This window comes from Calypte anna, chromosome 1 (genome assembly GCF_003957555.1).
Source record: "Calypte anna isolate BGI_N300 chromosome 1, bCalAnn1_v1.p, whole genome shotgun sequence".
Taxonomy (NCBI): Eukaryota; Metazoa; Chordata; class Aves; order Apodiformes; family Trochilidae; genus Calypte; species Calypte anna.
The window spans coordinates 52,037,990-52,065,933 of record NC_044244.1 but is presented as its reverse complement, the minus strand read 5'-3'; the positions used below and the strand labels follow the sequence as shown (position 1 = coordinate 52,065,933).

General features: G+C 42.5%; 2 protein-coding genes across 2 annotated transcripts; one reads left to right on the top strand and one right to left on the bottom strand.

The window, feature by feature from the left end:
- The first annotated feature begins 167 nt into the window (after positions 1–167).
- Positions 168–6,983, top strand: KDELR3 (KDEL endoplasmic reticulum protein retention receptor 3). The gene is made up of 6 exons (XM_008496132.2): positions 168–239; positions 500–634; positions 1,602–1,702; positions 2,283–2,441; positions 2,771–3,023; positions 6,152–6,983. The coding sequence occupies exons 2-6, from the start codon at positions 544–546 to the stop codon at positions 6,190–6,192; spliced, it is 645 nt and encodes a 214-aa protein (XP_008494354.1). The 5' UTR covers positions 168–239; positions 500–543; the 3' UTR covers positions 6,193–6,983.
- Positions 6,982–27,944, bottom strand: DDX17 (DEAD-box helicase 17). The gene is made up of 13 exons (XM_030467168.1): positions 27,479–27,944; positions 23,197–23,347; positions 20,535–20,634; positions 20,270–20,403; positions 19,495–19,560; positions 19,091–19,232; positions 16,881–17,041; positions 16,621–16,793; positions 16,213–16,323; positions 15,672–15,733; positions 15,244–15,303; positions 10,798–11,037; positions 6,982–10,112 (listed from the first exon to the last, which is right to left on the bottom strand). Exons 1-13 carry the CDS (start codon positions 27,520–27,522, stop codon positions 9,586–9,588), a joined length of 1,971 nt encoding a protein of 656 aa, XP_030323028.1. The 5' UTR covers positions 27,523–27,944; the 3' UTR covers positions 6,982–9,585.

Genomic DNA, 27,944 nt, shown 5'->3' with positions numbered 1-27,944 from the left:
CTGCCTTTTCCCTTTTAATTACACTTCTGCGTGTAACTTGAGACAAGTTGGTGAAGAAAAAAGAGGAAGGGGAAAAAAAAAGGGGAAAAATAGCACAGTTATTCCCGCCTCTGCCTCCTCCTCCATCTCCTCCCCGGCCAGCCAGAAGCCACGTCACCTAGTGCTGGCTTTGGGGCTGCTCAGCAGGCTTAGCCCAGAGTTCTCCCGGGAACAAACCCCAACTTTTGGCTTGGAGCAGGGTGAGGAAGGCCTTGAAGGGGGGAGCGAAGAGAGAAAAAACACGCTGGGGTGAAGTAAGCAAGGGAGAGATCCAGCTTGTGCGCCTGGCTGGGGAAAGGCACTTCTGAGCAGGGGAGAGAAAAGCCTGAACTTTTCTGCAGCAGAAGAGAGGGCTCCATACAGGGGGGGAAAAAAAAGGAAAGTTGAACCAGAGGAGAGCATCTGTTTGGTCACGGTTCAGGGGGAAACAACTCCCTGTCCTCACCCTCCCCTCCTGCAGAAAGCACCCCACTCCCTTCACCCCAGAAGAGCCCCCCCAGCACCATGAACATCTTCCGCATCCTGGGGGATGTCTCCCACTTGCTGGCCATCATTATCCTGCTGGTGAAGATCCACAAGTCCAAGTCCTGCGCTGGTGAGTGCTCCTATACCCCGGGGGAAAAAAAAGGGGGCTCTTCCTGAAAGGCAGCTCAGTGAGGGATGTAAATTAAATGGGTGCAGAAAAGGGGAGCAAATACCCCATTTGAGCTGGAAGCCCGCTCTGGTGGGGACCTTGGAGGATGTCTTCCTCCTCCAGGGAGTCTCCCTGACAGGAGGAGAAGGATGAGTTGGAAGGATGTGATGTGGCAAGGAGTGTGGCCCCAGGCAGGTGTTGGTGTTAGGGTGGTGAAGTGATGGGGAGGACAGCAAGGCCAGAGGGAGGTGGAAAATTAGTGCAAAAAGTTGTGGCAGCACCAAAACCAACTACCTCAGGTGAAAGCTGTTTTAGGGCAGAGGTACTAACAGCAGGCAGGCTCGTAGCAGGGGCTGCCCTGTCCCTGGGCAAGGAAACTGGGACAGCAGCTTGCCACTGGAGGTCTTTGCTCAGTGTTCATGGTTTCCTCCCCAAGAGACTTTGGGGCTGGGCTGCAGCACAGTGGCTGTTATCAGGGGTAGAGGAATGGGTGGGTCTGCCTGTCACTCCTCACCAGAGGTGACCAGGATCCATCAGCATCCCCAGGAACAGTCCCTGATCCCACAGCTCTTCCCTGGTGCAGCAGATGTCACATCACACAACCCCTTGGCAAGGAGGGTGGGCAAAGGATTTGAGGGAGGGAAGAGAAAGGCATTTTGATGTCAGCAGTGAATGTGCTCACCGAGTGCTGGTCCCTACAACTCAAGGCAGGGCTCAGAGGCATCAGCAAGAGCCTGCACTGTGACCAGTTACCTGGGGGGGACTGTCCAGTCCTGGGTTTGGTCTAGGGTTACCACAGAATCTCCACATCAGACCAGGCTCACAAAGCAACATACACCTATATAAGCGCTCCCAAAGAAGGTGTAAGGGGAAAATACCACCCTAATAGTCCTTCCTCTCATCTGCTTTACCTCTCCTTGCCACGCAGGTATCTCTGGGAAGAGTCAGATTCTTTTTGCCCTCGTCTTCACAACCCGCTACCTGGACCTGTTTACCACATTCATCTCTGTCTACAACACCGTGATGAAGGTAAGGAGAGGGGAGTGTAGGAGCAGAGGCTCCCCTCAGCTCACTGCAGTTTCTCAGGAAAGCAAGGGTACATGGTCAGTAAATTTTTCAGCTAGAGGGAAGAAGCAGCAATTCCATTTTCTTCACCTGTCACCAACACTACAAGGAGTTATACACAGGAAAGGTGGATAAAGATGCTTTCTTTGGTGTCATTGGCCTTCCATTGACCAAATAACTCCTCACCACAGTCAGTGAACGAGATGACACTGCCACATTTAGTACCACCAAAAGCAGAATGAGATATAAGAATAAGAATCAAGCTTAGGTGTCCAGACAGCTGAGAGCAAGATAGCATCTTCACACAGAGCCCTAAAGGGCTGAAGCAAGTGTGATACTCATGGTGGGGCAATCCGAAGCTGACTGCTGGATTATCTCCAGAAGTCAATCTACAAGCCACACAGAAAAAGCTGCCACCACTATCTGGCCCTGGCACAGTCCCACCGAAAGCAGGTTAAAAGATCTTGACTTTGGCAAAGCCTTCCTGTCTTCAAGGAAGGTGTGACTGCAGGTAAGATCTGGCCGTCTCCCTTCCCTCCCCCAGGTCATTTTTTTGCTCTGTGCCTACGTCACTGTGTACATGATCTACGTGAAATTCCGGAAAACGTTTGACAGCGAGAACGACTCTTTCCGCCTCGAGTTTCTGCTGGTCCCTGTCACAGGCCTGTCATTTCTGGAGAACCACAGCTTCACCCCCTTGGAGGTAAGGAACACCAGAGGAATGGAAGGGGAGGGAAGGCAGCAGCCTGGCACCATGCAGCAGAGCAAGCAGCATATAGCTGAGGTATTTTAACAAAAACAAGCAGAAAAAGCAAGGCTGGCAGGTCTTGAAGACTGTGCCATCTGCAGAGCAGCTCAGGTCTGTCTCCTCTCAGTCCCTGCACAGCAAGCTCATTTTACCCGGCTTCAGCAGCACTACTCATCCTGCTTGGACACTGATGTTTGGTGCTCTACCAAATGAAAGCTTTGGCTTTTGATGTGTATTAAGCAGCACCAAACAACCTTCCAAAGCCTTCATTTTGCATCTCACAGATACTCTGGACCTTCTCCATCTACCTGGAGTCCGTGGCTATCCTGCCTCAGCTCTTCATGATCAGCAAGACAGGAGAAGCAGAGACCATCACCACACATTACCTTTTCTATCTGGGCCTCTACCGTGTTTTCTACATTGCCAACTGGGTCTGGCGCTACTACACAGAGAATTTCTACGACCAGATTGCTGTAGTTTCTGGGGTGGTACAAACCATCTTCTACTGTGACTTCTTCTATCTCTACGTTACCAAAGGTAGGTAAAGGGGTTGGTAAAAATCCAGAATGTTCGATTGTCACTCTTGCAATGTATGGTGGGGCTGCAGCTTGCAGTGAGTTAATCCTTATGTGACTGTACCCTGTGCTGTACTTGTGATGTACATTGTCGATCTAAAATCCACTTTTAAAATACATCTGCTGAATACAAGTGGGCATATCCGCTCACAAGGCTTTAAGCAGACATATGAAACAAAATAGAAATTAAATCAGAGCTAAGCCTGGGTTAACCCCACCTTGGGAAGTTAAAAACAATTAAGGTATGTTCAATTCTATGTACATTCTGAAAGATTATGAATCACAAAAAAGAATTTTTAGGGGGCAAAAAATAGCTGCAGGCAGATAAAGTAGCCAAGAAAGCATCTACAGACACATGGATATATTATCAAGCCCACTTTTTCTTTTGACGGAAAAGAGGCAATGTTCCTAAAAACTGATTCTGTAGGAAGATGGGCACCTGCACAGGCAAGACACCCCTTTCTGCTTTCCCAAATCACATGCCCCTCACACTTCAGAGCTGTGCTTTGGTAAACAGCTACACACCAGAGCAAAAACGTGCATCAAGGGGATAAAATTTGGTAGGACACGGCTATGTGTTGCCGAGGCTGAAGCACACTATAAAATGCTTTTCTCTGGGGGATGGAATTTGATGAAATCTAGCTGAGTGAATAAATATTTTCTTCCTTCTTCACATTCCCGAAATAGTCTGCCAAAAGCAGTAGTGAGGGCCCGCGTTTGATGCCTCAAGGGTTCATGCAATCTACCTGCTGATAGAGAGGTGACAGGAACACTGAGCAGGTGGCTGGCCTTGGCAGATTAAGACTTCCTTCTGTCAGTGAAACATTTCTGTAGCCAGAAAAGTACTTTGTAAAACTGCCATCCAGGTGCTCCACGTCAATTCCTGTTTTAACTAATTCTCATTTTAGCTTCAATCGACTCACGTCCTTCTGTATTTTGTGAGAAATCCATACCCTTTGTAGTTGTGGATGGTGGAACAAAAGGGGGGTAAAAAACAACTGCTGGCTTTCTGCGGTGCATTGCTAGTGATGTAACAGCAACATTTAGATGATACAGGAGGCAGAAGAAAAAACATTTGTTCCTGGGGACATCACAGCAGTAAGAGAATTGCCCTTTTTTGTGTTTTTCTTTTACACAAATGTTCTGGATCTCAGGAGAAGAAAGGTGGCTGACAATACGCAAATGCTTTGCAGCCAGTTATGAAAACCAGCAATATTATAGCAGGTTGCATCTCTCTTACAGTCTTAAAAAAAATCTTTTCAAAACATTTCTAACAGAGAAAAGCTCAAAAGCAATGTTCCAAAAAAAAGCAAAGTTGTGTTACATAAAGACTTCAGAACCTCTACCAAAGCATTGTATAGAGATTTTTATAGAACACAACTTCTCTTTATCTTGTTTTCAAAACTGGGTGATCTCCTTTCTGCTTAACACCTGGACCTGAAAGATATTCTGAGGAAGCTTTCAGCTCCCCAAAGCTTGTATTTCACAGACATCTGTGGTTGGGGGCAACTCAGGTGATCATCTAAACCACCCCCAGGTTCACAGCAGTCACCTAGAGCAGGTTGTTCGAGGACCTATCCAGTCAGATTTTGAGGATCTCCAGGACTGAAGCACCACAGCCTTCCTTGGCAACTTGTGCCAGTGTCCACCCTCACCGTATATTTTTTCCCTTATGTTTATGTGGAATTTCCCATTGCCCCTTGCCTTGCCAGTGGGCAACACCAAGCAGATTCTAGCTCTGCATCCTTTACTGCCCCCTCTATGCACCCTTAACTTGGCTGCTCTAGTCCCTTAACCACCCTCAGTCTTTCTGGACTTGCTCCAGTATATCCCAGACCTCTTGTACTGGGAGCCAAGAGCTGGACTCATTACTCCAGCTGTGCCCTCACCAGGGCTGAGCAGTGATGAGGAACCACCTCCCTCATCCCACCAACCACATAGCTCAGGACCCCGTTCACGTTTTGCCATGAGGGAACATCGATGGCTCATGTTCAGCTTGGTGTCCACCAGCACCCTCAGGGCCTTTTCTGTCAAGATGCTTTCCAGCTGGGCGGCCTCCAGCACATTCTGCTGCACGAGGTTGTTCCACACCAGGATGTGGCAGGATGTGGCATTTCCTCGCTGTTCTCCAGGAGGTCCTCACAAGCTTGTTTTTCCAGCCCAGCCTCTCTGACCCCATCTGGTCTCTTAGCCACTCCTCTTTCTTGTGCATCATCAGCAAATAACCCAGGGTGCTCTCTGCCCTTCCCTCTGGCACTAACTACAACTTGGAGCAGTACTGGCCCCACCTCCCATCCCCTGGGTCCATCACCAGTACCTGGCCACCATCTGGACTCCACACCACTGACCACCACATGGCCAGGGCACCCACTTCCTTATCCACTTCATCTAAGCCTCTGGGCCACTGGCATTTCCCAGAAGCTTCCCATCTCAGCTTCCGGATCAGATGGGGCAGACACAGGGAAGGTCTGGCCATAGATTATTTATTCAGGTCATGTTTTCCATTAAGCGTGGCAAAACACAAGGGATGGAACAGCAGACTCCATACTGCATCTAGAAAAAAGAGGGTAATTAGGATGGTCTTGTTCTTAGCAAGAATAGCTATGGAAGAAGAAAAAAAATAACCTTTTCCCTTTGCATAAAGGAGAGTAAGTTATGGAGTTTGCCTCCCTTGAATCAGTGTTTTTAGTCACAGAATGTTTGGGATTGGAAGGGACCTTGAGAGATCAGAATCCATCTGCTTCCCCTCAATGATCACAAACTTTTCCCTTTTCTCTGGATTCAATTTTAATCTTCTTGATGAGGTCTCCTAGATGTTCCTTGCACAATGAACAGGACTCTCCAGAGCTGCTAGCTCACAGCTCTGAGAACAAGCCACTGTGTCACCTGAAGACACCACAGCTCCGTTCCTACCAGCCCACAGAGGATGTCCAAGGTGGCCCTTCAATAGCCCCGATTTCACTGCTATTTGCTGACCTGGCAAGGCCCTACTCAGTGCTTTAAACAGCAAGTTCAGAAAAAATACTTGTTGAAAACCATGAAAGAGTTTCATTCCCCAGATTTCCTTCATTACCTTCTCTCTTTTCACAGTCCTAAAAGGAAAGAAGCTAAGTCTTCCCATGCCTGTCTGAAGACATTTCCAGAGACAACGTAAGAAATTCCAAAGACGAAGCTCTTCACGTCACAGCTTTCCTTTCCTGGCCCTTTCTGACTAATGGATGGCTCAGCTGAGTTTCACTCCAGTGCCAGGAAGGCAATGAGGCCTGGAAAGAAAGCCAATACGCTTTCCATCTATATGAGACTTTTTTTATTTTATTTTTATTTTTTATTATTTGAATTTGGTGCAAGTAGTGCTGGCCAATATTGAAATAGTGCAAATTACTATCTCCCGGCTCTTCCCAGCATCTACCTCCAAAACACGCTTCTTAGCCTTGACCTGAGGCAGCACATGGAGTGTAAGGGACACTGTCACTACCTTTAGTCCTCTAAAGAGTGCCTCTGTCAGAGGGAACACAGTACTGACAAGCCAAGAGATACAAAGGACACCAACCCATTTCACACATGGCCACATCAACACAGCAGACACTACAAACTGCTGTTTTAACTCTGTGTAAACTACCATCCTCATGAAAGCTCACTCTGCCTGATCCCCATTTTATCATGTCTTATAACATTATGGAAAAATACACTCCTTTTCAAGAACGCGAATCTTTCAAGTACACACGAATTAAAACATTACCTCCCTCACCCACTCACACTCAGTGACAGTTCCTTGTAGTGTACAAACCAGGCCCATTTCAATTAAAATGCTGTAGGTTGTAAAAAGATCTTTCCAACTCCTTTATTTTTTTTTCCCAAGCACTGGGAAGAACAAGGGCAAAGACTGTTTCACACTCAAAAAATAAAGACAAATTCCACAATTTATTGACAACAGTGTTTTTATTTATACCTACAAAAGAAAACAAGATGGTATCAAAAGGACAATTTACAAACTAAGAATAGTAACATAGCTCTTAGTATCCTGTGCCTGAACACCACAGATCTATGACTCTCTCAATTCTTCAACTGAAGACTCTCAGGTCTTCATTAATAGAACAGGAATGTGTTCAAAGACCAGCAGGTGTGTGAAACAGGATGCTGATCCCACACAAAGCCACTAAACCCTTCCATTGTTCAGAGAAGTCCAAACATTAAATTGCTTGAGGAAGTGGGAGGATTCACCCTACTCATATGACACTCCCACAAACTTTTTACAGATTGAAAACAAGGCAAACAATACTAGAAGCTAATGCTTTATCAACAAGGGCCCTCCAGCTGATAATATGGAACAGAGCAGAGAGCACCAGGTGGGACAGGGGCAGCACATGCCATGGTGCATTGATGCATTCAACAGTCTGGTTAACACTCTGAAGTGAACCAAGCCCCTGGACTTCAGCTGACTTCAATGGCAATAAAACACTGCAGGACTTGGCAAAGATGGTTACGCGTGCTCAAGTCTCTCCCGAAAGCAGCAGAAGCTGTAACAGACTGTAAGGCAGCTTTGGCGGTCCAGAGACCCTTTTTTGAAGCCAGTCAGATGTCCTACTCCTACACCCCTCAAACACAATTCTGCACTGAAGTCACAAATTTAAAACAAAACAGAACAAAACTACATCTGCTTGTGAGGGAGGTTAAAGACAAATCAGTCAGTGCCTGGATAAATGACATGTTTCTGGCTTTCACCTAACACACGCAAAATGAACTTCCTGCCCAAGCACTGGAATTAGAACATGGGATGAGGGAACCAAAGGTCTGGAAGATCTTTCCCTCCTCCATGTCAGCAACCTACCTGTGTACTGCACAAAGAAAATGTGCATTCATCCCCAAAAATTTTACTCTGGGAAGAAATTAAATAAAAAAAGAAATAATTTCTGTATAAGCAAGCTCTTTTCCTGGGCTATATTAAGTTCCACTCTGCTACAGAAGGAGTGGGCTGCTTTGTTCATCCATATGCAAAAATGCCAACAGAAAAAAAACCACAAACCAAACGCAAAAGCTTGCACTCTTATAAAGCAAAGATTATGCTTCACAAACCAGAATCATCTATTCTTTTGTCATATTATCAGACCAATAGCAACCAACTCCTTTTATCATCTACTGTCTCTGAACCGTCTGGTATCAGAAGTAACAAGTTAACGTGCTTTACTAAAGCAGAAACCCCCTCACACCCACCTTAGCCTGTAAAATAAACAAGTTTTATTTACGTATTTACTAAAATTTCACTCATCTCTAACATTTTCTAAAATGCTACCTACCTGCAAGAGCTCAGCTCAAAGGGACCAATGGAGCAGGGAAATGCACCCAAAAGCCAGGAAAAGCAAGTCAAGAGTGAGGTACAAAAGAAACAAAGCTTCAGAATCAAGACAAACTAACCAGCTCACCGCTTACCTCATGGAGATTCCAGGCAATCTCCTCCCTCCCTCTTCCTCCCCTTATCCTCCCTCCCATCCCACGATATTCAAACCTTTGAAGTTTAAGTGTGGAAAACTCTGTCATATTTTATTCAGTAAAGTGGCATTCAGAACGTTCCCCGTGGCAAAAGGCAGTTTGTTCATGAAGGACAGACAGATGAGGTTATGCTGTTCATCATCTCGGATCTGCTTAGTTTCTGTGCTCTCAAAAAAGAAAAAGTCTTCTCTCAATAAACCAAACACGGATTTGAGAGCAGAAACTAATTTTAAGGATAACCAGGCTCCATGCATTGGCAATGCTGCATTTTAACAATTGGAGGGAAAGAACTTACTTGGCTATACATTACAGCAGTGGTACCTATAGGGACTATCTGGTTTTCTGACACTAGAGGAGGGGGAATTTACTCCCAACTTCCCTACTGCAGGCTGCTATAGGTACCAGAATTTGCAGTAAACACCAGCAATGTACCTGGGGCGTTCCTCTGAACACCACCCAGCTCAGTCAAATGAGCAGAGTTTTCCTATATATAGTTACCTACGTTAGATTACAAGCAATAATAGTGAGCTATCAAAAAAATAATTAAGATTTAGAGAAGTGAGCATTGCTCCCTTGCTATCATTTTAAATGAAGTGCTTTTTGGCTCCCCAAGGTTTCCCACCTCTCTTGATACTTCCTGAAATTAAGTTAGTATTACAGAATAGAAACTTCACCCCCTCCAAAGCAAGTTTTCACACAAACCTTAGACACCAAGATGATTGAGCTGGGACCTATCTGCCTTATACTCATTTCTTTAGGAGAAAATAAAATTTCCAATTACCTCAACATGCAAGACAAAAAAATAATAAATTTTCCAGTCAACTATAGCTCTCAAAAAAAAGAAAAAAAAAAAAGGAAAAAGAAAAAAGAAGACAGTCAGTAATGTGGACTGGGGGCCATTTTTTGTGGGCTTGAGTGATTTGAATGGTGCATTCTAAGCCTAACCTGCATGAAAAAAAGACATCACAAGGGCAAAGAAGAGAAAGAAAAGGTTCTTTTAAATGCAAGAGGTCTACACTGGTCACCAGCAAGTGGTCTTATTTGCGTGTGGGGGGAGGGGGCGGGGGAGGTGGTGGATACTGGTAGGTGGCAGTCTGTCCCATATAGCCCATCACATTAGTGCCAGGGGGCTGTGGAAACTGTTGTGACATGAGTGGCTGTGGCTGCTGGCCTGAGCGCCCCACCATCCCTGCATACTGCTGTTGGGTAGTGCTCTGTGAGGTTCTCCCAGCGGTGGCAGCTGTGGTGCTGGCACCGTAGCCACTGGCACTGTACTCTGCAGTGCCATAGCTACCCGTGCCATAAGCAGCAGCTGCTCCATAGCTCCCTTGAGTGTAACCATACTGGCTCTGTGCTGCCCCAAAGGCAGAATTTGGGCTCCCGTAGGCACTGCCATAGGTCTTGTTGGCTCCGTTGGCAAAACTGTCACCACGCTCACGGTCTCTGAAGCCACCCGAGTCTCTCCGGCCCTCTTTCACTCCCCGGAGCCTCCTGTCACACTCCTCCTGGTACATCAGGTTAGGGTTGTTTACTGAACTGCTCGTTCGGTAACGAGAACGACCTCCTGGCGATGGATATATTAAGATTTAGTACCATGAACAAGTCTTAAACAGTGAACTCTGGTACAATGATGCCACCCTCTTTCCCCCTTCTACATTCACAATTTTGCTGACAAGTTCTTTTGTCTGACTACAAATTCCCTGAACAGCTGTGCCAAGGCCTCTTCGTTTAGTTCAAAGTGCACATATGAAGTTCAAGAAGGGTTCTTCATGCATGTGCTTGGAGACAAAGAACCAGAAATTCAGGACTGATTTGGAAACATAAGGAAACCTATTTTTCCTTCAGAGAACAGGAGAAAAAAGCTCAGTCCCTGAAGGTAAAGTCAGAGTATCTCTTTACTGATTTCAACTTTTCATGTGCAACACATACTGTTACAAAGCTTAGCCAGAAGATGCAAGGGATTAATGAAATCAACTAAAATTAGCTCTGGGAGAACTGTTTAACCTTTTTCCCTGTTTTACATTAGCTGTTTACCTTACAGCTAAGGTAAAATGGTAGACTATGTCTTTTTTTGGACAGAAATACTACACCTAGGTAACATGTGGAGATCTCAGGTACAGAGCAGCTTTGTTACTGATCTGTTTGTTATGTAAAACTTGTGCTTACTACTACCCGTATCCTCTTTAATCTTCCCTCCCTCAGAATGAGAAATCTATGCCCTGTGTCACCCTTTGCCCGTGCTTTTTTACCTCCACCACCACCTCCGCCTCCTCTGTGGTCCACAAGCTGCATCAGTTTGGGATTGATGGCTTGATTGGCTTCTTCCAACACCTTGATAAGCTCTCTGGCTTGTTTCAGGTTTCCTGGTGTGAAGAAGGTGTAGGCAGTACCTTTGTTGGTACTACGTGCGGTACGGCCAATACGGTGCACGTAATCTTCGGAGCTGTTCGGATAGTCGTAGTTTATCACAAATTTAACATCTTCCACGTCTTGTGAGGTGCCCAGGTGCGAAGCACAGTGAAGGGGTGGGGTTGAGGAAAGGGGAGAAGAGAGGACGTGCCAACGATAGGTAGGGAGCACGAATGCAGGTGACAGTAATAAGAAAAAAAAAAAAAGTTAGTAATTGCGTGGAATAAATACAAGACAGACTCATCCCAAAAGAGTAGAAGGCCAAGATCATCAGGAAAGAAGACCGGTGTCCTGAAATAAGTGGCAGTTTTAAAGCAGTTTTGCCCTGCGCTCAAATTCATCCTCCCCGGAATGCAATTCTCTGTCTTCATGGGTCAAAGACACCGATGTTTGTGAATGACCTAATTGAATTTAGTATTTTTTAAAAACAATCAAACCATCACACAGTCTGGAAAGTGAAAATGCCACCATCGGACAGAGCAAACCAGGGTGGAGGGAGGGCAGAACTGCTGTGGTAAAAGCTTTTACTCTGTTGGGAGAAGTCTAACAAATATTAACACTAATGAGATCACTTACCTTCCACTTGGCAACATGAAACAAAAGGCAATCTTAAATATATTTACAGTTCCAATAAAATACGTGAACTACTTTCCCTAGCCTAAAGCTTGAGACACTGCAATTACATTAGTATTATTCAGGCAACTCATTAAAAATTATTCTGACCTAGAATATCTTAACTTTGTAGTTATCACCAAAATGCACTTGCGCTAACATTTCACTGTGTTGTTCTGCCCAGTTCTGGCAAGCTTTAGTAATTTGAACAATCCTGAATTCCATTAGCAATTTTTTACTTCCAGTATCAGATGGAAGCAGGACATGAAATTATCAAAATTGTTTTGTATAATAGTATTAAAATTTAGGTCAGAACCGGACGCCGTTTGGAAAGTAACACATGAAGAAGTTATGGGACAGAAACAAAGTAAATGTTAGCGTAACACTTCAGTAAAAGCACCTCAAATACCAAAAGCACCTATTTGCTATGGTAGGCAAAACTTTAAAAAGCATAGTTTTACAGTAAGTACCCTAACAGCTCAAAAAAAAAAATTAAAAATCTGCATTTTAAGAGGAATATTCTGAAAATATCCACGATAAAACACAGATTTTTGTGATTTCCTTTCCTTTTTTTTGTTGTTGTTGTTTGTGGTCTTTTTGTTTGTTCGTTTGTTTTAAAGAGAGAAACATTCTCTGTTTGTTACCAGACCGATGCACACTCCCTCCTCCTGTGGGAAACCGCTGCAGCCGATCCCGTCTCTTTGCCTTTTATTTTTGGCGGCCTCCTTTCGAAAACTCCGCCCTCTGACACGGGACCACTGGAGCGCGGGGAGCATGCATCAAGGGTCCATGGCAGCGAGAAGTCCCCACACACGCTCGCTCTGTGAACTGGCTTAGACGCTTCTCTGTTGCCCCATTTGGTTGTGAAGCGCCGGAGAACCTGGGCTCAGGTAAAAGTTTCAGGTCCTCCAACGCTTTTTGTCCCCGATCTGGGGCTCTTAGGGGCAATTGTCAAAAAAAATGAAGATACAAAAATTACATCCAAAGGGTCAGACTGCATCTATTGCCCAGACTGCGTCAATTTCAAAGGGGTTGTAGAAAAATAAAAACAAGAGGGTTGTAGTGACAAGAGGGGAACTTTATGTCTGTTTCTTATTACAGCAAAGGGGGGGCTCCTCAGTCTTTGCTGACTCCAAAGTCCTGAATCACACCAAAAAAGGGGAGTGAGAAGGCAGGTTTCACAGGGGGCTGCGCGAGTCTCCAGCTAGGGTCCTTGATGCAACAGTTGTTTTTTTTTAAAAAGGGGAAAGTGAAGTAAAGAGAAGAGTACGTATGACAGATGGCATCTTCATGGCCAGGGTGTAACTACTTTGACAAGCTGCAGGCTACAAGATCCTCAGTCAGTCCCGTTTGGCACATCCATCAGTAGCAAAGTAATCTGAATTACAACAGAGGCTAGAAGGACATGCTTTCTGGCAGAAAGCACAGGGAACTGTGGCTACCAATGCAGACAGAACTGACTTGACTGGGGAGGAGTGGGAAGAACGGGAAAATGGGAAGAGGAAAATGCAAGGGTGTTTTCCAGACTAGAAAGTGGTCGTGGTAGGGCACACAGCTGGCTGAAGAATGACCAGAGCAAGTACAAGACTCTGCTTCTCCAGTCTAGCATGCTCCAAAGTGTTTGCATGAACTCTCAATATTCCTGCATTTTTACAAGATAATACAGCAGGATCAAGAATTGAAACTGTGAGTTTTGACTGCTACCTGGGAAACATTCCCTTTGTCAGACCATCAGTATACCCTATGGCACAGACAGTCTCCGATCATTAATCAGGAGAGCAACTAGCAAACATGCTAGTCTAGAGAGCTGTTCAGACCATCAGTGTAGATGTGCCCCCACCCCTGCACTGAGAATGATCTGCAGCTGATATCAAAGCTTCTGTTAAAGAAAACAAAACAAAACAGATTCAATGTTTTTAGTTTAATAGACTGAACAAAAAAAAAAAGAAAGTAAAAAAATTAAAATTCAGTGCAGAGGGAGGACCTCACTCCAGGGAATTATCACATAGAAGTCATTATGGGACTCAGAAACTTACCTGGAAGCAGCTTTTTTGAAACCAATGTTCCATTAGGAAGAGGGAAAGCCCTGGTGACTCAGCCAAAAGGCGCGCGCCCCTGTTTTATGTTATTTAGGTAGAAGCCTTCACTTTCCAGGATCTTGGAGGAAGTCGTCCAGAAGTTTGCCAGTTAACTGACTTATTTAAGAAGCAGCAAACTCAGGGCCCCAAAACAAGCAGAGATGTTGTTCAGTAACAAGAAACAGACTCTGGTACCTTTCCCCCTTAGCTGAGGTGAAGTGGATGGGAAGTGGGGAGACTGTTTTCTGAAGTGTTATCCAATTGAGCAGTTTTTGGGGAAGGGGTTTTTTTTGAGGGGGGTGAGGCTGTTTTAAATGTCTAGGCAAGATGCACAAAGAAGCTACCAGCACATAGCAAGCCTGTTTAAAAAATGCTGCTAGAGAAAGCAGCTCTCTTTCATACAAACTGGTTTCAGGCCTCAGTCCCTTCTCCCAACAGGCCCAAGTTCTAACTGCACAGGTCCAGACATGACCCTAGAGGGCAGAGACTGAAGTCCATATAATCACCTCTCTGAGGAAGTGTTGGATGCTTTTTGAGGGGGAAGGGGAAGGAGGGGTGAAGGTTATGTGAACAAAGGCTGCCAAGCCTAATGGTCTGCCTGTATTAAAGTGACCATATGATGCACAGCACAGCCACCCTTTTGGCATATGAAAAAAGAGCTCAGAGAGGGGAGATGTTTACCAGTTAGGTGTTTTTCTGAGCTTATTTGCAATGTCTTGCAATACTTTTGTCTATAAGTTACTACAATAAGACATGGACCCCCGAGTAGCTTATCTTTTACCATTCTCAGGGAGGGGCAATATTCTATGTCCATTATCAAACTCAGAGCACTTCAGAAGTCATCCTCCTCTTCTAGAATGAGCAGATGTTTAAGGACTGTGCTTGGCAGACTATACAAATATGCTTATTAAAAAAGGGGGCACAAATGATGCATCCAGACAGATCATTTTCATACCAGCAGAATACAGCTGTGCAATTTGGATTCAATTATGTGTTTGGGTAACACAATGTTAAAGGCCATATGTAATCTCAGTGGTCCTGCCTAGAAGGAACACAGAGGAGGGAAGGTTACATGTCAAGACCAAAGATCTGGAGCAGTGCTTTCTCAGATGCAAATACATCTGTGGGGTCAACATGCGTGTAACACAGGGGCTGGTATGTTCAAATCTGTAGTGTGTCTGTCATATGGGGAGAATATTAGCTATTTGCTGCTGAAATGCTCTCCCACAACTTCCTACTTGATCTGACACGCTCTGAACTGAGAGCAATCCATCCCTATCATCATCCAGCAACAAAAGCTGGATTTGGGGAAGAAGTGAGTGTGGTGGAAGGGTTGGGTTGCATAATTGGACGTCTCTTCTCCCTCTTGGCGATCGATTGGTCATGCCTAGGCCTTGCTGCAGACCAAAGCCTGTTCATTAGGAGCAGGAAGAGACTTTGAATATGAAAGAAAAAAAAAAGATTAATGTTAAAAAACGTATTTCACATGTGGGGGAAAATCACGCTTTGAATTTTTTTTTTTTTTAAATAAAACATATTTCGATCCAAAGAAGAAAAATATGCAGCAGAAGGCAAGAGTGGTCTATGTGTACAAACCTAGCCCACGAGATGCAACGTCGGTAGCAATGAGGATAGGAGCCTTTCCAGAACGAAACTCTGTAAAACAAAGCATGCTATGAAGCACCACTTTCCAAAAACATAAGTTACCTGAAGCTGTTTTACACTAAATGCTCACTTTCCAGCATCTAGGTTAGCTGGGTCAATTTCAGAAACTACAGCAAGTCACAATACAATGTTTCAATTATTTTATTTTAAATCCAGCTCTCTGGGTTAAGTCCCATTGGTTTGTTTGGTTTTTTGTTTTGTTTAAAAAAAAAAAGACAGGAAAAAACCCACAAATACAAGTACTGAAATTACCAGTACCTATTGGGCATAGAAACAAAGCAAGAAGACTGAAGAAAAGCATGTCTCAGTTAACTATGTGCAGCAGCCCCAGTTAACTCTCCCCTCAGTGATGGACTCACCATTAAGCACCCAATCTCTTTCTGGCTGACTCTTGTCTCCATGGATACACATAGCTGGCCAACTGCCAAACAGAGATGCACATTAGTACAGACAGAAAGTACATACATTAAGGGCAAGAGGGAGATTTATTGGCATTTTGGTAAAAAGGCAAAAAAATGAAAGACTTGAGAAATGGTTCGTTCTCTGTACTCCTCTGGCCTGTACCTACCTAACATATATACTGGTTTGTTTCTTGCACGTTAAAGGCACTATGAACTTAAGCAACCATATAAGCCAAACCACACTTGCTGGATTGATACAGTCCTGGCCAACTTTTCAGTATTGGGATATAGCAGAAGCAGCCCAGCTCATGAAAACTCTGTTACACTAATACTTTGATAGATTAAAACCTTCTGGAAAACTAAGACTGAATTTGGCCATGAAAAGAATGGACAAGTTGTTCCCAGCAAAAGCACCACGAACATTTAAGCCCCACTTCTTATGATTACAATTTCTGTTTGCCACCAGAAGCAAAGGGGAGGGAGGGGGGAAGCTAATCACCCATCTCTGCGCATCCTTCGAGTGAGATCATCACATCGCCTCTTTGTCTCCACAAAGATGATGGTCTTGTTTTCCTTCTCTGCCATTATTTCTTCCATCAGTTGTATCAGTCTGAAATAGATGTGAGAGCTAAAATGTGTATCAAAAAACCCAAGAATATTAAACAACTCTCCCAACTTACACTGAGAACATAAACACAGGTCAGTCATCATGCAGAACTTAAGTCTATTGTGCAACAGTACAGCTAGACTATACCCAAAAGATTAGTTAATTACAGGACCTACTTACTTCATAAGTCTGAGAGGTTAAATAATACAAGTAACTTCATTATTCGTAATTCATATTTGACTTGCAACAGACTTTTAAGTACAACCAAAAAAAAGTTAAATGGTAGGAAAATCAGCTTACTTATGGTCTTTCTCGCTTTCCATGCAGACATCCACTATCTGCAGGATATTGTGATTGGCACTCAGCTCCAAGTTTCCTACATTGATCTGAACATAGTCCTGCAGGAAGTCCTCGGCAAGCTGGCGCACTTCTTTTGGCCAGGTGGCACTCCACATCAGGGTCTGTCTGTCAGGCTAAGAAAAAGGGAACACAGATATATTTAAGGTACTGGACTTTGAATGGGAAACCAACAAGGCTGTACTTTTAAAAGGTTCACACACCCTTATCTGGTCAACAATTTTACGGATTTGAGGTTCAAATCCCATGTCCAACATCCTGTCTGCTTCATCCAGCACCAGGTATGTACAACGACGAAGGTTTGTCTTTCCTGCCTCAAGGAAGTCGATCAAGCGACCTGGTGTAGCAATGCAGATCTCCACACCTTCAAAACAGAAGGAAGAAGAAGAGTAAGGCTCTTCATTTGAATGTCAATTGGTATTTTTAGTCAGAATGAATCACCTCGAGGAGCAAAACTGTTGGGTTTTTGGTTTTGTTTCTGTTTTTTTTTAAAAAAAGCACCGCCCTCATTTGTACCCAAGATTGAGTCATTTCAGTAGAAGCCCTAGTTTCTTTTAGTATTTTTTCTTCCATTCTCAAAATACCTTTACAGTGCCATTAGAATACTTGAATGCAATATAGAAGCTAAAAGCTTACTTTCAGAAACCACCAGGGAAGAGCTGTCCAAAAATCAGAAATAAGCTTCTACTCATGCCTGACCCACCTTCATCCAGAATTATGCAGTCTAGAGAGCTCTCTAGGAAAGTAACAGCAAACTCCTGCTAATCTACATGTTAATCAAACAAAGTGCTCCTCTTGCTATACAGGTCAAACTTCTTCCACCTTTTTGTTTTTTTAAATACATAAAGCCAAGGCATGAGCTTTAATACTAATTGTGCACCAGCTGTGACAGACAACCATCCTGCCTCTATCTCCTAACATAAAAATGGAATTCAAATATTCATACACTCTTTTTCAGGAATGGCAATTCGTATGTTCCTTAAAGAGAGACTGATTGGCACCGATTCCCAAATCTTGCATGCAAGCCTTTCAGTGTCACTGAAATGTCCATAGAAGGTAAGTTTAGGGAAGCAGAAGGGTGAAAAAGAGCAAAACCCTGACAGCTTTCTTAATACTGCACTTACAGGTCCCAAATACTTTGTGGCAAACCAGCTATTTTTGTGTCAACCTGTACTCCTCAGAACTGACAAAGCTAGATGTACTTCTAGTGACTATAAAGCTCATGAAAAATCTAATTTTTTGACCAACTGGTCTGCCACAGAGACTGAATACACTGTAGTCTCTATTGTCAATTATGCACTCCCTAAAGATTACAACTTAGGAAAAAAGGAAATGCCTTCTAGACTCTATCTATTCAACAATCCTTGCAGCAGAAAATACTAGCAGTCATCTAAAGACAGTAACACCTGAAAGGACTGAAAGCACTGAACCTGCCCACATGCTCTAATCATAGGGCTTTCTTCATAAGCAGAACATGTATTTTACAGCACTCCAGAAAGGTGCACAAAAACCCACTGAGCTCATCTTCCCAAGTCTCTCCATGTAAGCTTTGATTCTTCCACTGAAGATGCTACTATTGAATTGGCATTCACTACCATTTTCTCAGAGCTATCCCACAGCCTCTTTCCATGCACACCTTTGTATCACTAATGCAGCCTTCAATAATGACTCTGCAAACTGCAGTGGTAAACACAATTTTCTGATTTCTTGACTAGATCAATATATATTTAAGATTACCTTGGTAATACTTCTTACACAATTCCATTGATTTTTTTTTAATCTAGTGAAGAGTAAAACCATCAGCACATTCCTGCACTTGAAATAATGATGTAAAATGAAAGGTCATTTGAGCACTACTGTTACACTGGTTGCTCTAGAACCGTGGTTCATCATCATTCCCAATTCTGTATTTGCTGTGTATGAAAGTCAATTACAGAACATTATGAGGTATGTAAACAGAAAGAGAGCTTAGTGCTTAAAAACAATTAAAAAAACCTTTTAAACATATAGAAACTTCCTTAGACAGTGAGGTTGGTTAAGTTCAATTATTTGAACAAGCCTGAGCAGAAAACCTGAAATCTGACTAAGAAAAACCATTTCTGAAATTTGCTGCTATTGAAGCAAAATAACCTGGTGTCGTTCTGGTAAGTTTCCTTTTTCCCTTCCTATGTCCTAATAACCTTCAAAAGTGGAAAGTTCAAAGATAAAATAGAAAGGAAATCTAATATCCAAGTAAGCCCTTCTACAACAAAGAAGACAGGTACCTCATGAACCATCACTGTAACTGGAGAAAGACACAGCTACTCATTCACACACACTGCTGTTCAAACAGGTTTTAAGGTAATTTTTCTCTTTACAGAAATTTTACAGTAACACCTCCCCCAGAAGCTGCTAACAGCCATTTTTAAATCACCTCTTTCTAGATCTCTGATTTGGGGACCTTTGGGAGCTCCTCCATATATGCAGGTACTCTTCAGTCTTGAACACTTGCCATAATCATCAGCCACCTGCTGCACTTGCTGGGCCAACTCTCTAGTAGGTGCTAAAACCAGGCACTGCAAAAGGAATCGATTTAGAATAGTCAACCCTAACTTAAGAGCTCCAAACAGATACCATAAACCAAGCTGGACCATCTGCTCTTTATTAGCTAAAACATTTAAAACAGAATTTAAGTAGAATTTTAACTACTGAGTGGGATGTTCACATTGTAATAGTAAATACTTCTCTACTTACTATTCTGATATAGCGATTAAATTAAGTACACCTCATTAACAATGCCATGCCATACACACAAAAGGAGAAGAGACAAACACTTACAATCGGGCCATCCCCTCTCTCCAAGTATGGCTGGTGGTTGATGTGAACAATTGCAGGCAGCAAGTACTGAAACAAAAGAACTGAATGTCAAGACACAAGACATCAATATTCAACACCAATGACCTCCTGCCATGACAAGTGGATCACCACAAGAGCCCACTTAGATTAACATTCCTTCAAAAAGCCAACACATTAGAGACAGCAAAAAGCCTTGGCTATATAAAAATCACGATTCTGCAAAACTAGATACCTGCATTCACCTAACAGAGAACAGATTTTTCAGAGCTGCTGACCCACTGTATCTGCTGGGACATGAGCACAAAATATAGCTGCTCAGCATCCCAAAAGGAAGGCTCACATAAATTCAGATTTACTTATTTATTTTCAAATTTGAGTTAGCAGAATTGAGCAATTTCGGCTCCATAGAGGATAAATTCCCTTCTTAATCACTGCAGATAAAATTAAGGCATACCTTGAAGACTCAACCAGACTTCATCTTAATTTGCATACTGAATAAACCAAAACATGCTAAAGAATCCTTACTGTTTTTCTAAGCTACAATGTAAGCATAGGCCCAATAGAAGTGACTAAGCATTCAAAAAGAAATACACAAAATACATGCCTGTGAAAAGGCTAGCTGAGAGTTAAGTCTCACACATGACGCAATGAAGCAAGCTTTAAAAACATGTGATAATCTCACTTCATGGTTGCAGTGGGTAATTTCTGCCTAGTGACTAGGAAAACTAGCCAAATAAATAAAAGGAAGAATACATACTGCTAATGTCTTCCCAGAGCCAGTCTGTGCAATGCCCACCATATCGCGACCACTGAGGGCTAGCGGAAAGCCTTGGCACTGAATTGGAGTGGGCTCTGTGAAGTTCTGGTCCATCAGGGCATCCATCACATACTCTTTAAGAATTCAAGAAAAAGAAAAAAATTCTTAAAGGATGACTAAGGCTTCTGAAGACCTCTTAAGAGAACAGAACAGGCCTGAACACTTATTGGTTTTGAGTTATCTTAAAAAATGGCACAACACTTACGTGGAAAGCTACACTGATGAAAGGCAAACACAGGCTTGGGGCAGCCCTCCATTCCTCGAATTGTTATCTCTTTCTTTCTTCGCAGTTCTTCAACTTCATACTATTATGTGCAGAGAAAAAAAAACAAAAAACAAATGTGAGTGGGGCCATAAAAGTGCACATTTCTAACCATTAATTCACTTCATACCTCTGGGTAACTGCTTTGTTAAGAAAACTGAATTTAAAGAGAGTAAAAAGGGGTGCTTTACAAAGAATTTTAATTTGTGATTGAGCCATCACACAGCTACCACAATGCTCAGAGGTATCAGCTCTCTACGTAGTCTAGGACTAATGCGTCTCCTTTCTCCCAACCAGGCCTTTTAATGAAGTGCATTAATACAGTATTTTTAATAATTTTACTCTTCTTCCAGAGGCCAGGAATGACCAACAGCTCCAAAAGTGGCTAGAAACACAGGATGTGGCAGTGCTAAGAACAAAACAAAATAAATAGGCCCTAATATACTTTAAACATGCAGAAGGGAGAAAAGTCCTCCTCCTTCAATTAATGCATTCCAGAGGTGGTTAAACACAGAGCTCTTCCTGGACAATGAGCAACTCACAAATGTTGCTTGGAGTATTTTTCTGGAACCTTAATCTTTTCTGGAACCATCATTCAATGTACACTTGCAGCCCAGAAAGCTAATGGGATCCTTGGCTGCATCAAGAGCAGCATGGCCACCAGGTTAAGGGAGGTGATTCTCCCCCTCTACTCTGCTCTTGTGAGGTCCCACCTGGAGCACAGTATCCAGTTCCGAAGCCCCTTTCCAGGAGGGACACGGACATGCTGGAACATGTCCAGAGAAGGGCCATAGGATGATCAGAGGGCTGAAGCACCTCTCCTATGAAGACACACTGAGACAGTTGGGGTTATTCAGTCTGGAGAGGAGAGGGCTCCAAGGAGACCTATTGCAGCCTTCCAGTATCTGAAGTGGGGCTACAAGAAAGTTGGTGAGAGACTTTTTAGGATGTCAGGTAGTGACAGGACTAGGGGTAATGGTTTCAAACTAAAGGAGGGTAGATTTAGATTAGATATTAGGAGGAAGTTCTCCACCATGAGGGTGGTGAAATACTGAAATACCCCTCAAACCCTGAAAATTCTATGATTCAATGATCATATTTCTGTGTGAAAGAAGCCCAGGCAATGTCATAATCATACCTTAAGACCCCACCATTTTTTCTTTTTTTTTTTTTTTTTAAATAATGGAACTTCTAAAGTACCTCTGAAATGACTATCTACATACTCATAATTTTACGAGTAGAAAAAGTGCTTAACCTTTTCCTAACTCAAACTGCACTTTGAAACATGCTTCAACAATTCATGACCTTATTCTAATGCTCATTAAAAATCAATGGAAAGATACAAACATAGAATTTATCATAGAATTACATAGAAAGTACCAAACACAGAATAAATTTATTACTTTGAATAAATTATCTGTAACAATCTCTTGAGCTTGAATGAAAAGGTAAAAAAAAAAAACTTCTGGGAAAAACATGGAAATCCTTTTAGTTGTCCAAAACAAAGACAGCTCCAGCAAGCTAATGCTGTGATTCAGTCGTTCCAAGTTATTTCTTTAAAAAGCCAAAATCTCCTTTAGTTCCTTTGTGTCATATAAATCTCTCATTAAACTTTCATGTAAAGACTTGTAAGTCTATGTAACTGGATAAGAACAACTTGTTTGTTTCCTTGTGTTAAGAATGAAATTCATTAATTTCTAAATATAAAAATAATTTTTAAAATAATTTAAAAAGAAAGGAAAAAGGGAAATACTGGATTTCAGTTAGTTAGGGAGATAACTACCTACAGAGCAATCACAAAGTACTGCATCCAGTTCTGAGCTTGCAGTGTAGGAACGGCATTGTTTTAACAGGGGAGAAATTATTGGGGAGAAAGCTCAAGGCTGGAGCGCAGGCAGTACAGAGAAAGTCTGGGATCACTGGATTTGTTTAGCTTGGGCAAAAGAGGCCAGACAGCAGAATTGAGCTACTTTCAACTACCTAATGGGTTGCTATAAAGAAGACATTACAAACAATTACAAGGGGGGAAAATGTGATTAGAAACATTAAGCCCTGGGACAGCCATCCAGAGAGAATATTAACTCTCTTCCTCCTGGGGATATTTAAACTCAAAAGGGTAAGGTGCTAAGGAACCTGCTCTAGCTTTGTACTTTGTCCTTCCCTATACAGAGGATTAGGCTAGATATCTCTAATGGCCTCTTTCAGACTGAATTATTATTGTGATAAAAGATTATTTAAAATGCTTCTCATATATTTCTGCTCATAATTTTATAGTCTTTCAGGGCCTTCTCAGTGCTGTAACTCTTAAGCCCTCTAAATCTTCTCTACACTGACAAACACTAGGTAAGCATTATGATGATGAATCACCAATGACCACACGTAATATATCTCACATAAAATAACTAAGAGCAGAAGTGTCACCTTTGTGAATGTTAAATATTGAAGGCAACTAGGACGGGTATCCTCCAGAATACACACATACTGACCAAGCTTAATGAAGAAACACTTCTTGTTACTAACTGACCCAGACTTTCTGGGACAAGTTTTTCCACTTGTGACATCATCTCTTGCAGGGAAGACAAACAGACAAGATCTGAAAACTTACCGGAGTAAGTCTGGCCACTTCTGGATGTTCCACATAGAAATTCTTCTCAAACTTGGGCAGTTCATTTAAATCCCATTTTTTCTTACGTAGACGTTCCCCTGGATTACCAAACTTCTTTGGAGGAAGAGGACCTCCACGACTTGCTCCAAACCTGGGAATTACAATGTTCATTATAGAAGACTATATAGTTATTCTGGAGCTTGTAAGCTTTTTAAGCATTTTCCATTCTTTTCCCCTAGCTGACACATGAGCACAATACTCAAGCAAAAGTCAACACCCCACCCTCACTGCAATGTCATACGGTTTCTTGAAATACAGTAGAATTGCTCTAAGTCACTTCTAAACCCGAAATCATCTGAAATTTTCCTTCCTTACATTTTTAAGTCACAGCTCTAAAGTTCTGGTCTCTAGGTCTCTACTTCAAGGTTCCCTCCCTCTAGAAAATCCTGTGGGTACAGCTACTGCACTTTTCTTAACATTCACAGGACACTTAAAGCATGGCTAGATGACAGGGATGCGAAAAATCTCTAAGTTCTATATCTCTCTCAAGATTAGTTCTACACAAACATAGCTACTTTATGGTCTTTTCCTCTCTATCCTTTCTTATCAAGCAGTATGTCTCAAATAAAAGCAAATAGGAAGAACAAAAAGCAACAAGTCCAGCCAAGCTTGCTAATTAATCTGAGATTCTGAAATCAAAGCAATTTAAAAAATGATTTGCATAAATATTTTTTTCAAATTCTTTTTAAGGCTTTTGATTTTTTTTATTTTTTTTATATCAGGGGAAAACAAACAAAGAACCAAACAAAAATGAACAAAAAAGGTAAAAACAAAAAAACCACACAAAAACAACAACAAAAAAACCCAACAAGAACAAACTTGGGGAAAATCATATGCTCTCTCAAATGCTTTTGAAGGCTCAAGGGAGAAAGAATCTATGTTTATTCTACTAAATATTTTCTATCTAGCAGAAGTACTCCAAAGTTACTAGCCTTTCTCTCTCACATAAGTTTTCTTCACCCAGTTCATTTAATACACTTATAATGACTGATGCACTAGACAACTAGACAAAACCTGTGCTTCTGGCAATAATCTGTAAGACTAACTGAAAACTGAGTGGCATAAACTCCTTATTACTGTATATATTATCATTAATGTACTTTAAATGCCACAAAAAAAGTTACAGTTTCTTCCTAAATACCACACAAACACAAGAGAAGGTACTTTTCCAAATGCTGTCAGGTCAAATATTGTCCTAACTCAGATTTTGCTTAATAAAGCTACAGCTTTTTGAAAAACACAAATTCACAAGAAATGCCTGTTTGAAACAAGAGTTTCATTTAGACTGCAAATCCAAAGTGTCTGCAGCTTACCAAGATAGTTTGCTAGAAAATAAAAAACAATGAAACAAACTGAAAGCAACAAAAAAGCAGTCTTCTCAAACTCATAATTTGGGATTTGTGCCATGTGTTAAAAAATTAACATATGAAATAAATTTCTGAATTATCTTAAGTACAAGACTACCCACTAAAACACTAATGACATTTTCTCTTTAACTAACTTCCCAATAGAAACTACAAATGACAGTAATTAAGGGGGGAAAAAAAGAGCTCAAATCAACATATTAATTGGAAAAAGGCTGGAAAAGTATCATAGAATTTAACTGTAAACCTGCTAAGTGAGTTTTTAAATGTTTGCTTTGTTGCAACTGTTCATTATACCTCTCCCATCTCCGATAAATATCCCTTATTTTACTATCTGCATGTTTATCAGATCCCTTGAACGACCTGCATTATCAGCAATTTTCTGTTCTATGTGAAGACTGTGAAACAGAATTTTAAAAATTAATTCAAAAGCTGTATTTCCTTTAATAAAAAAGTTTAAAATAGTACAGGTTTTCACTTATGGAGACATTCAGCTTTGCTGATCACATTACCTTGAAGTAAAAATGACAACTATTTCTGTATCCAAAGAGTTCCAATGAGTTTCCTTAAAGCAGGAAACACGTGGAATAACTGGCTGGACACTGGAATACGTGGGTAGGGTGTTGTATTCGTGCCAGATATCCAGAAGGATGAATTGATATGTTTCACATAGAAGTGACAGTAGATTCAGTTCTCCATTCTTATACACAATATAGCTCTATGCTGACCTAAAAGAAGTGACCTCTGCAGCAGTTCTCAAATACTGCCCTGTACTGAAGTTTATCCACTAAACAAGCAGTAACTGACACTTTCCATTCTAATTACATGTAAAACGAGATCCCAATTCCAGTTGAAGGGATTTAAAACTAAGATCATTGCCCTGATTTGCCAAGAATTCTCTTTTCAAGTGCAAATTCAGACCAACTCACAACATTCTTCTGTAAATTCTACTGTGCCATCATATATGGGACAGAGCAGATCGAATTTGTTACATTCCAGAGCAAAACAGGAGAATTTTCCATTCTAAGAAGTCACCTAGAACTGACTGCTGACAGGAAGAAAACAGAAAGTCTATTTATTTACTCTCTGAAAGAATAAGCACCAAGAAAGAAGCCAACAAACTTTTAAATGGCAATAAAGCACCATAATGGGTATCCCAAAATTTTAGAGGTTATTTATGAAGTATGATGGGTATCAGTCATTACAAATATTTTCACACCTTAAATAGACATGTATAACAAGCTGATTCCTGGTGCATTTAAGGTTCCAGAAGACTATGTCAATAAAACAATTTTCCATGCAAATGTCAAAAAAAACCCACAAGGGAACATGGAGGCACTCCTATTATTTATGCAAAACGCCTAAGAGATTTAAGAGATGCATTCACCTAAAAGTCCTTATACAAAATGAGATTACACAAATTTTAAGGCACATCAAGTATTGTGCCAGTGTTTTGGACAGTGTTCTTTAACTGTATATCAATGTATCAATATACTCGAACTCACACAACTCTAAAAGCAGGGAGGGCCTTAACTATCTCAGACTTCCAAAGATTTTATTCCAATTTTCTGGTGTTAAAACTCGGACGGAAATCTCACAGCAGAAAAACAACCAAACCCCATACCCAAACCCCATTCTCTGTGGAAAAAAAATTCAAGTATCTTTTAATTTCTGAGAGTGGATGTGGGTGTAAGATAAAGCAAGGATACAACTATCTTGCTCCACACATTAGGAGAAACTAAATGCTGCATTGCAACATACAAACCAAATAACACTTAGTAACTGAGATCTATTTATGATATTAAGAATAACAGAATCCACAATACATTTATTGTTAGCCACTACCTACCTACCCGTGACATTAAGGACAGAAAATGTCACTCTCCTAACTTAGTTCTTTATCTTAAAAAAGGCCTGAAACTAATATTTACTTGCTTTCAATCCTTAAGAAAACTCTAGTCTCAAACTAGTTAAATACTATAATGCCACTGTATTTATTGCTGCCATCTTCAGAAGAAAGTAAGTTAAAAAAAAAAAACAAAACTGCAAAAACCTTCCCTGAGCCAAGCTTCTATTAAATAGCAGAAACAAGTGTTATCAAGCACCAGGCCTTTGCCACACAGACAACTCAGCTCCTGTCTGACTGATGGGTAAGCTTGGTCATGCTTGTGTAGTCCAGGGCCTTGTTTACCGAGATCACACTCCCGAGTGTGCAAGTCTCCTGCACGGCTGCAGCCTTCAATCTCATTTTCTCTCACGATAAGCCTGGGACTGCAACCGAGAAGGAGCTTTCACCAACTGCCATCTTTCTACTAAGACCAGAAGGAGCAATGACAACCAGAAGGGCAGAGCGTTCAACCACTCTTGCCAGGGACACCAAGACATTCGTGGCTTGCGGGGAGGGGCGGAAAGGGGGGAGTAGGTTAAGGAAGAAGAGGGCTAGCAGAAAATACATTAAGGGTAAGGGCAGAAAAGACAGGCCTTAAATTGCAAGCAAGGCATATACGCTTAACAGATGAACAACGAAAAAGCTAAATACATTTTTAAAAATAACCCCCCCACCTTGCTGCCAGAACCATACTAATAAAGTCTCCGGCTTCCCCCCCGCCCATTTTTTGTGAAAAAACTCCCCCAATACCACAAATAGGACGCACGCCTCTCGTCTCTACGATTCCTCCCTGGTCTTCCTCCCACCAGTCCACCAACGCGAGGCAGTCGGTTCCTTCCACTGTCTCCATGCCGCGTCGACCCGACCCGACCCGGCCTCGACGCCGCCAGCCACCCCCTCACCCCTCGCCTCGGGCCTCCCCCGCCCCCCCGGCCCAGTCTGCCCTCCCCACCCCCACCGCGCCCCTTACCCGCCGCGGTCTCGGTCGCGACCCCGGTCCCCGAAGCCTCTCATCGCACCCGGAGGGGTGGGAGAGAGGCAACGGAACGCCGGCCGTGGGGACGGCGAGGGACTGGGGGTACGGGGAGACGGTCCAGCCAGGGGCGGCTGTGTCTCGGAGGAATCGCTTTGCGCCACCTCGCTTCTTTGGTGGGATACAAAAGGAGAAGAAGAGGTCAGTGGGTCAGAGACCCGCTGAACGTCGGCAGAGGGAACAGCGGGGCTCTCGGTCGGCTCCAGGGCCCGTGAAGTGTGGAGACACCACCGTCTTCTTCCTCCGGTCTCCCGGCACAAAATGGCTACCGCCGCCCCAACCCGCTTCACTTACGTTACGGGCGACCCGGCGCTGCGCAAACTGCGGCCGTGGAAAACACCTACGCCTATTCCCGAAAACCAACTGCGCTCTCTGTTCACTTGGTGAAACACAGCTCCGTGCG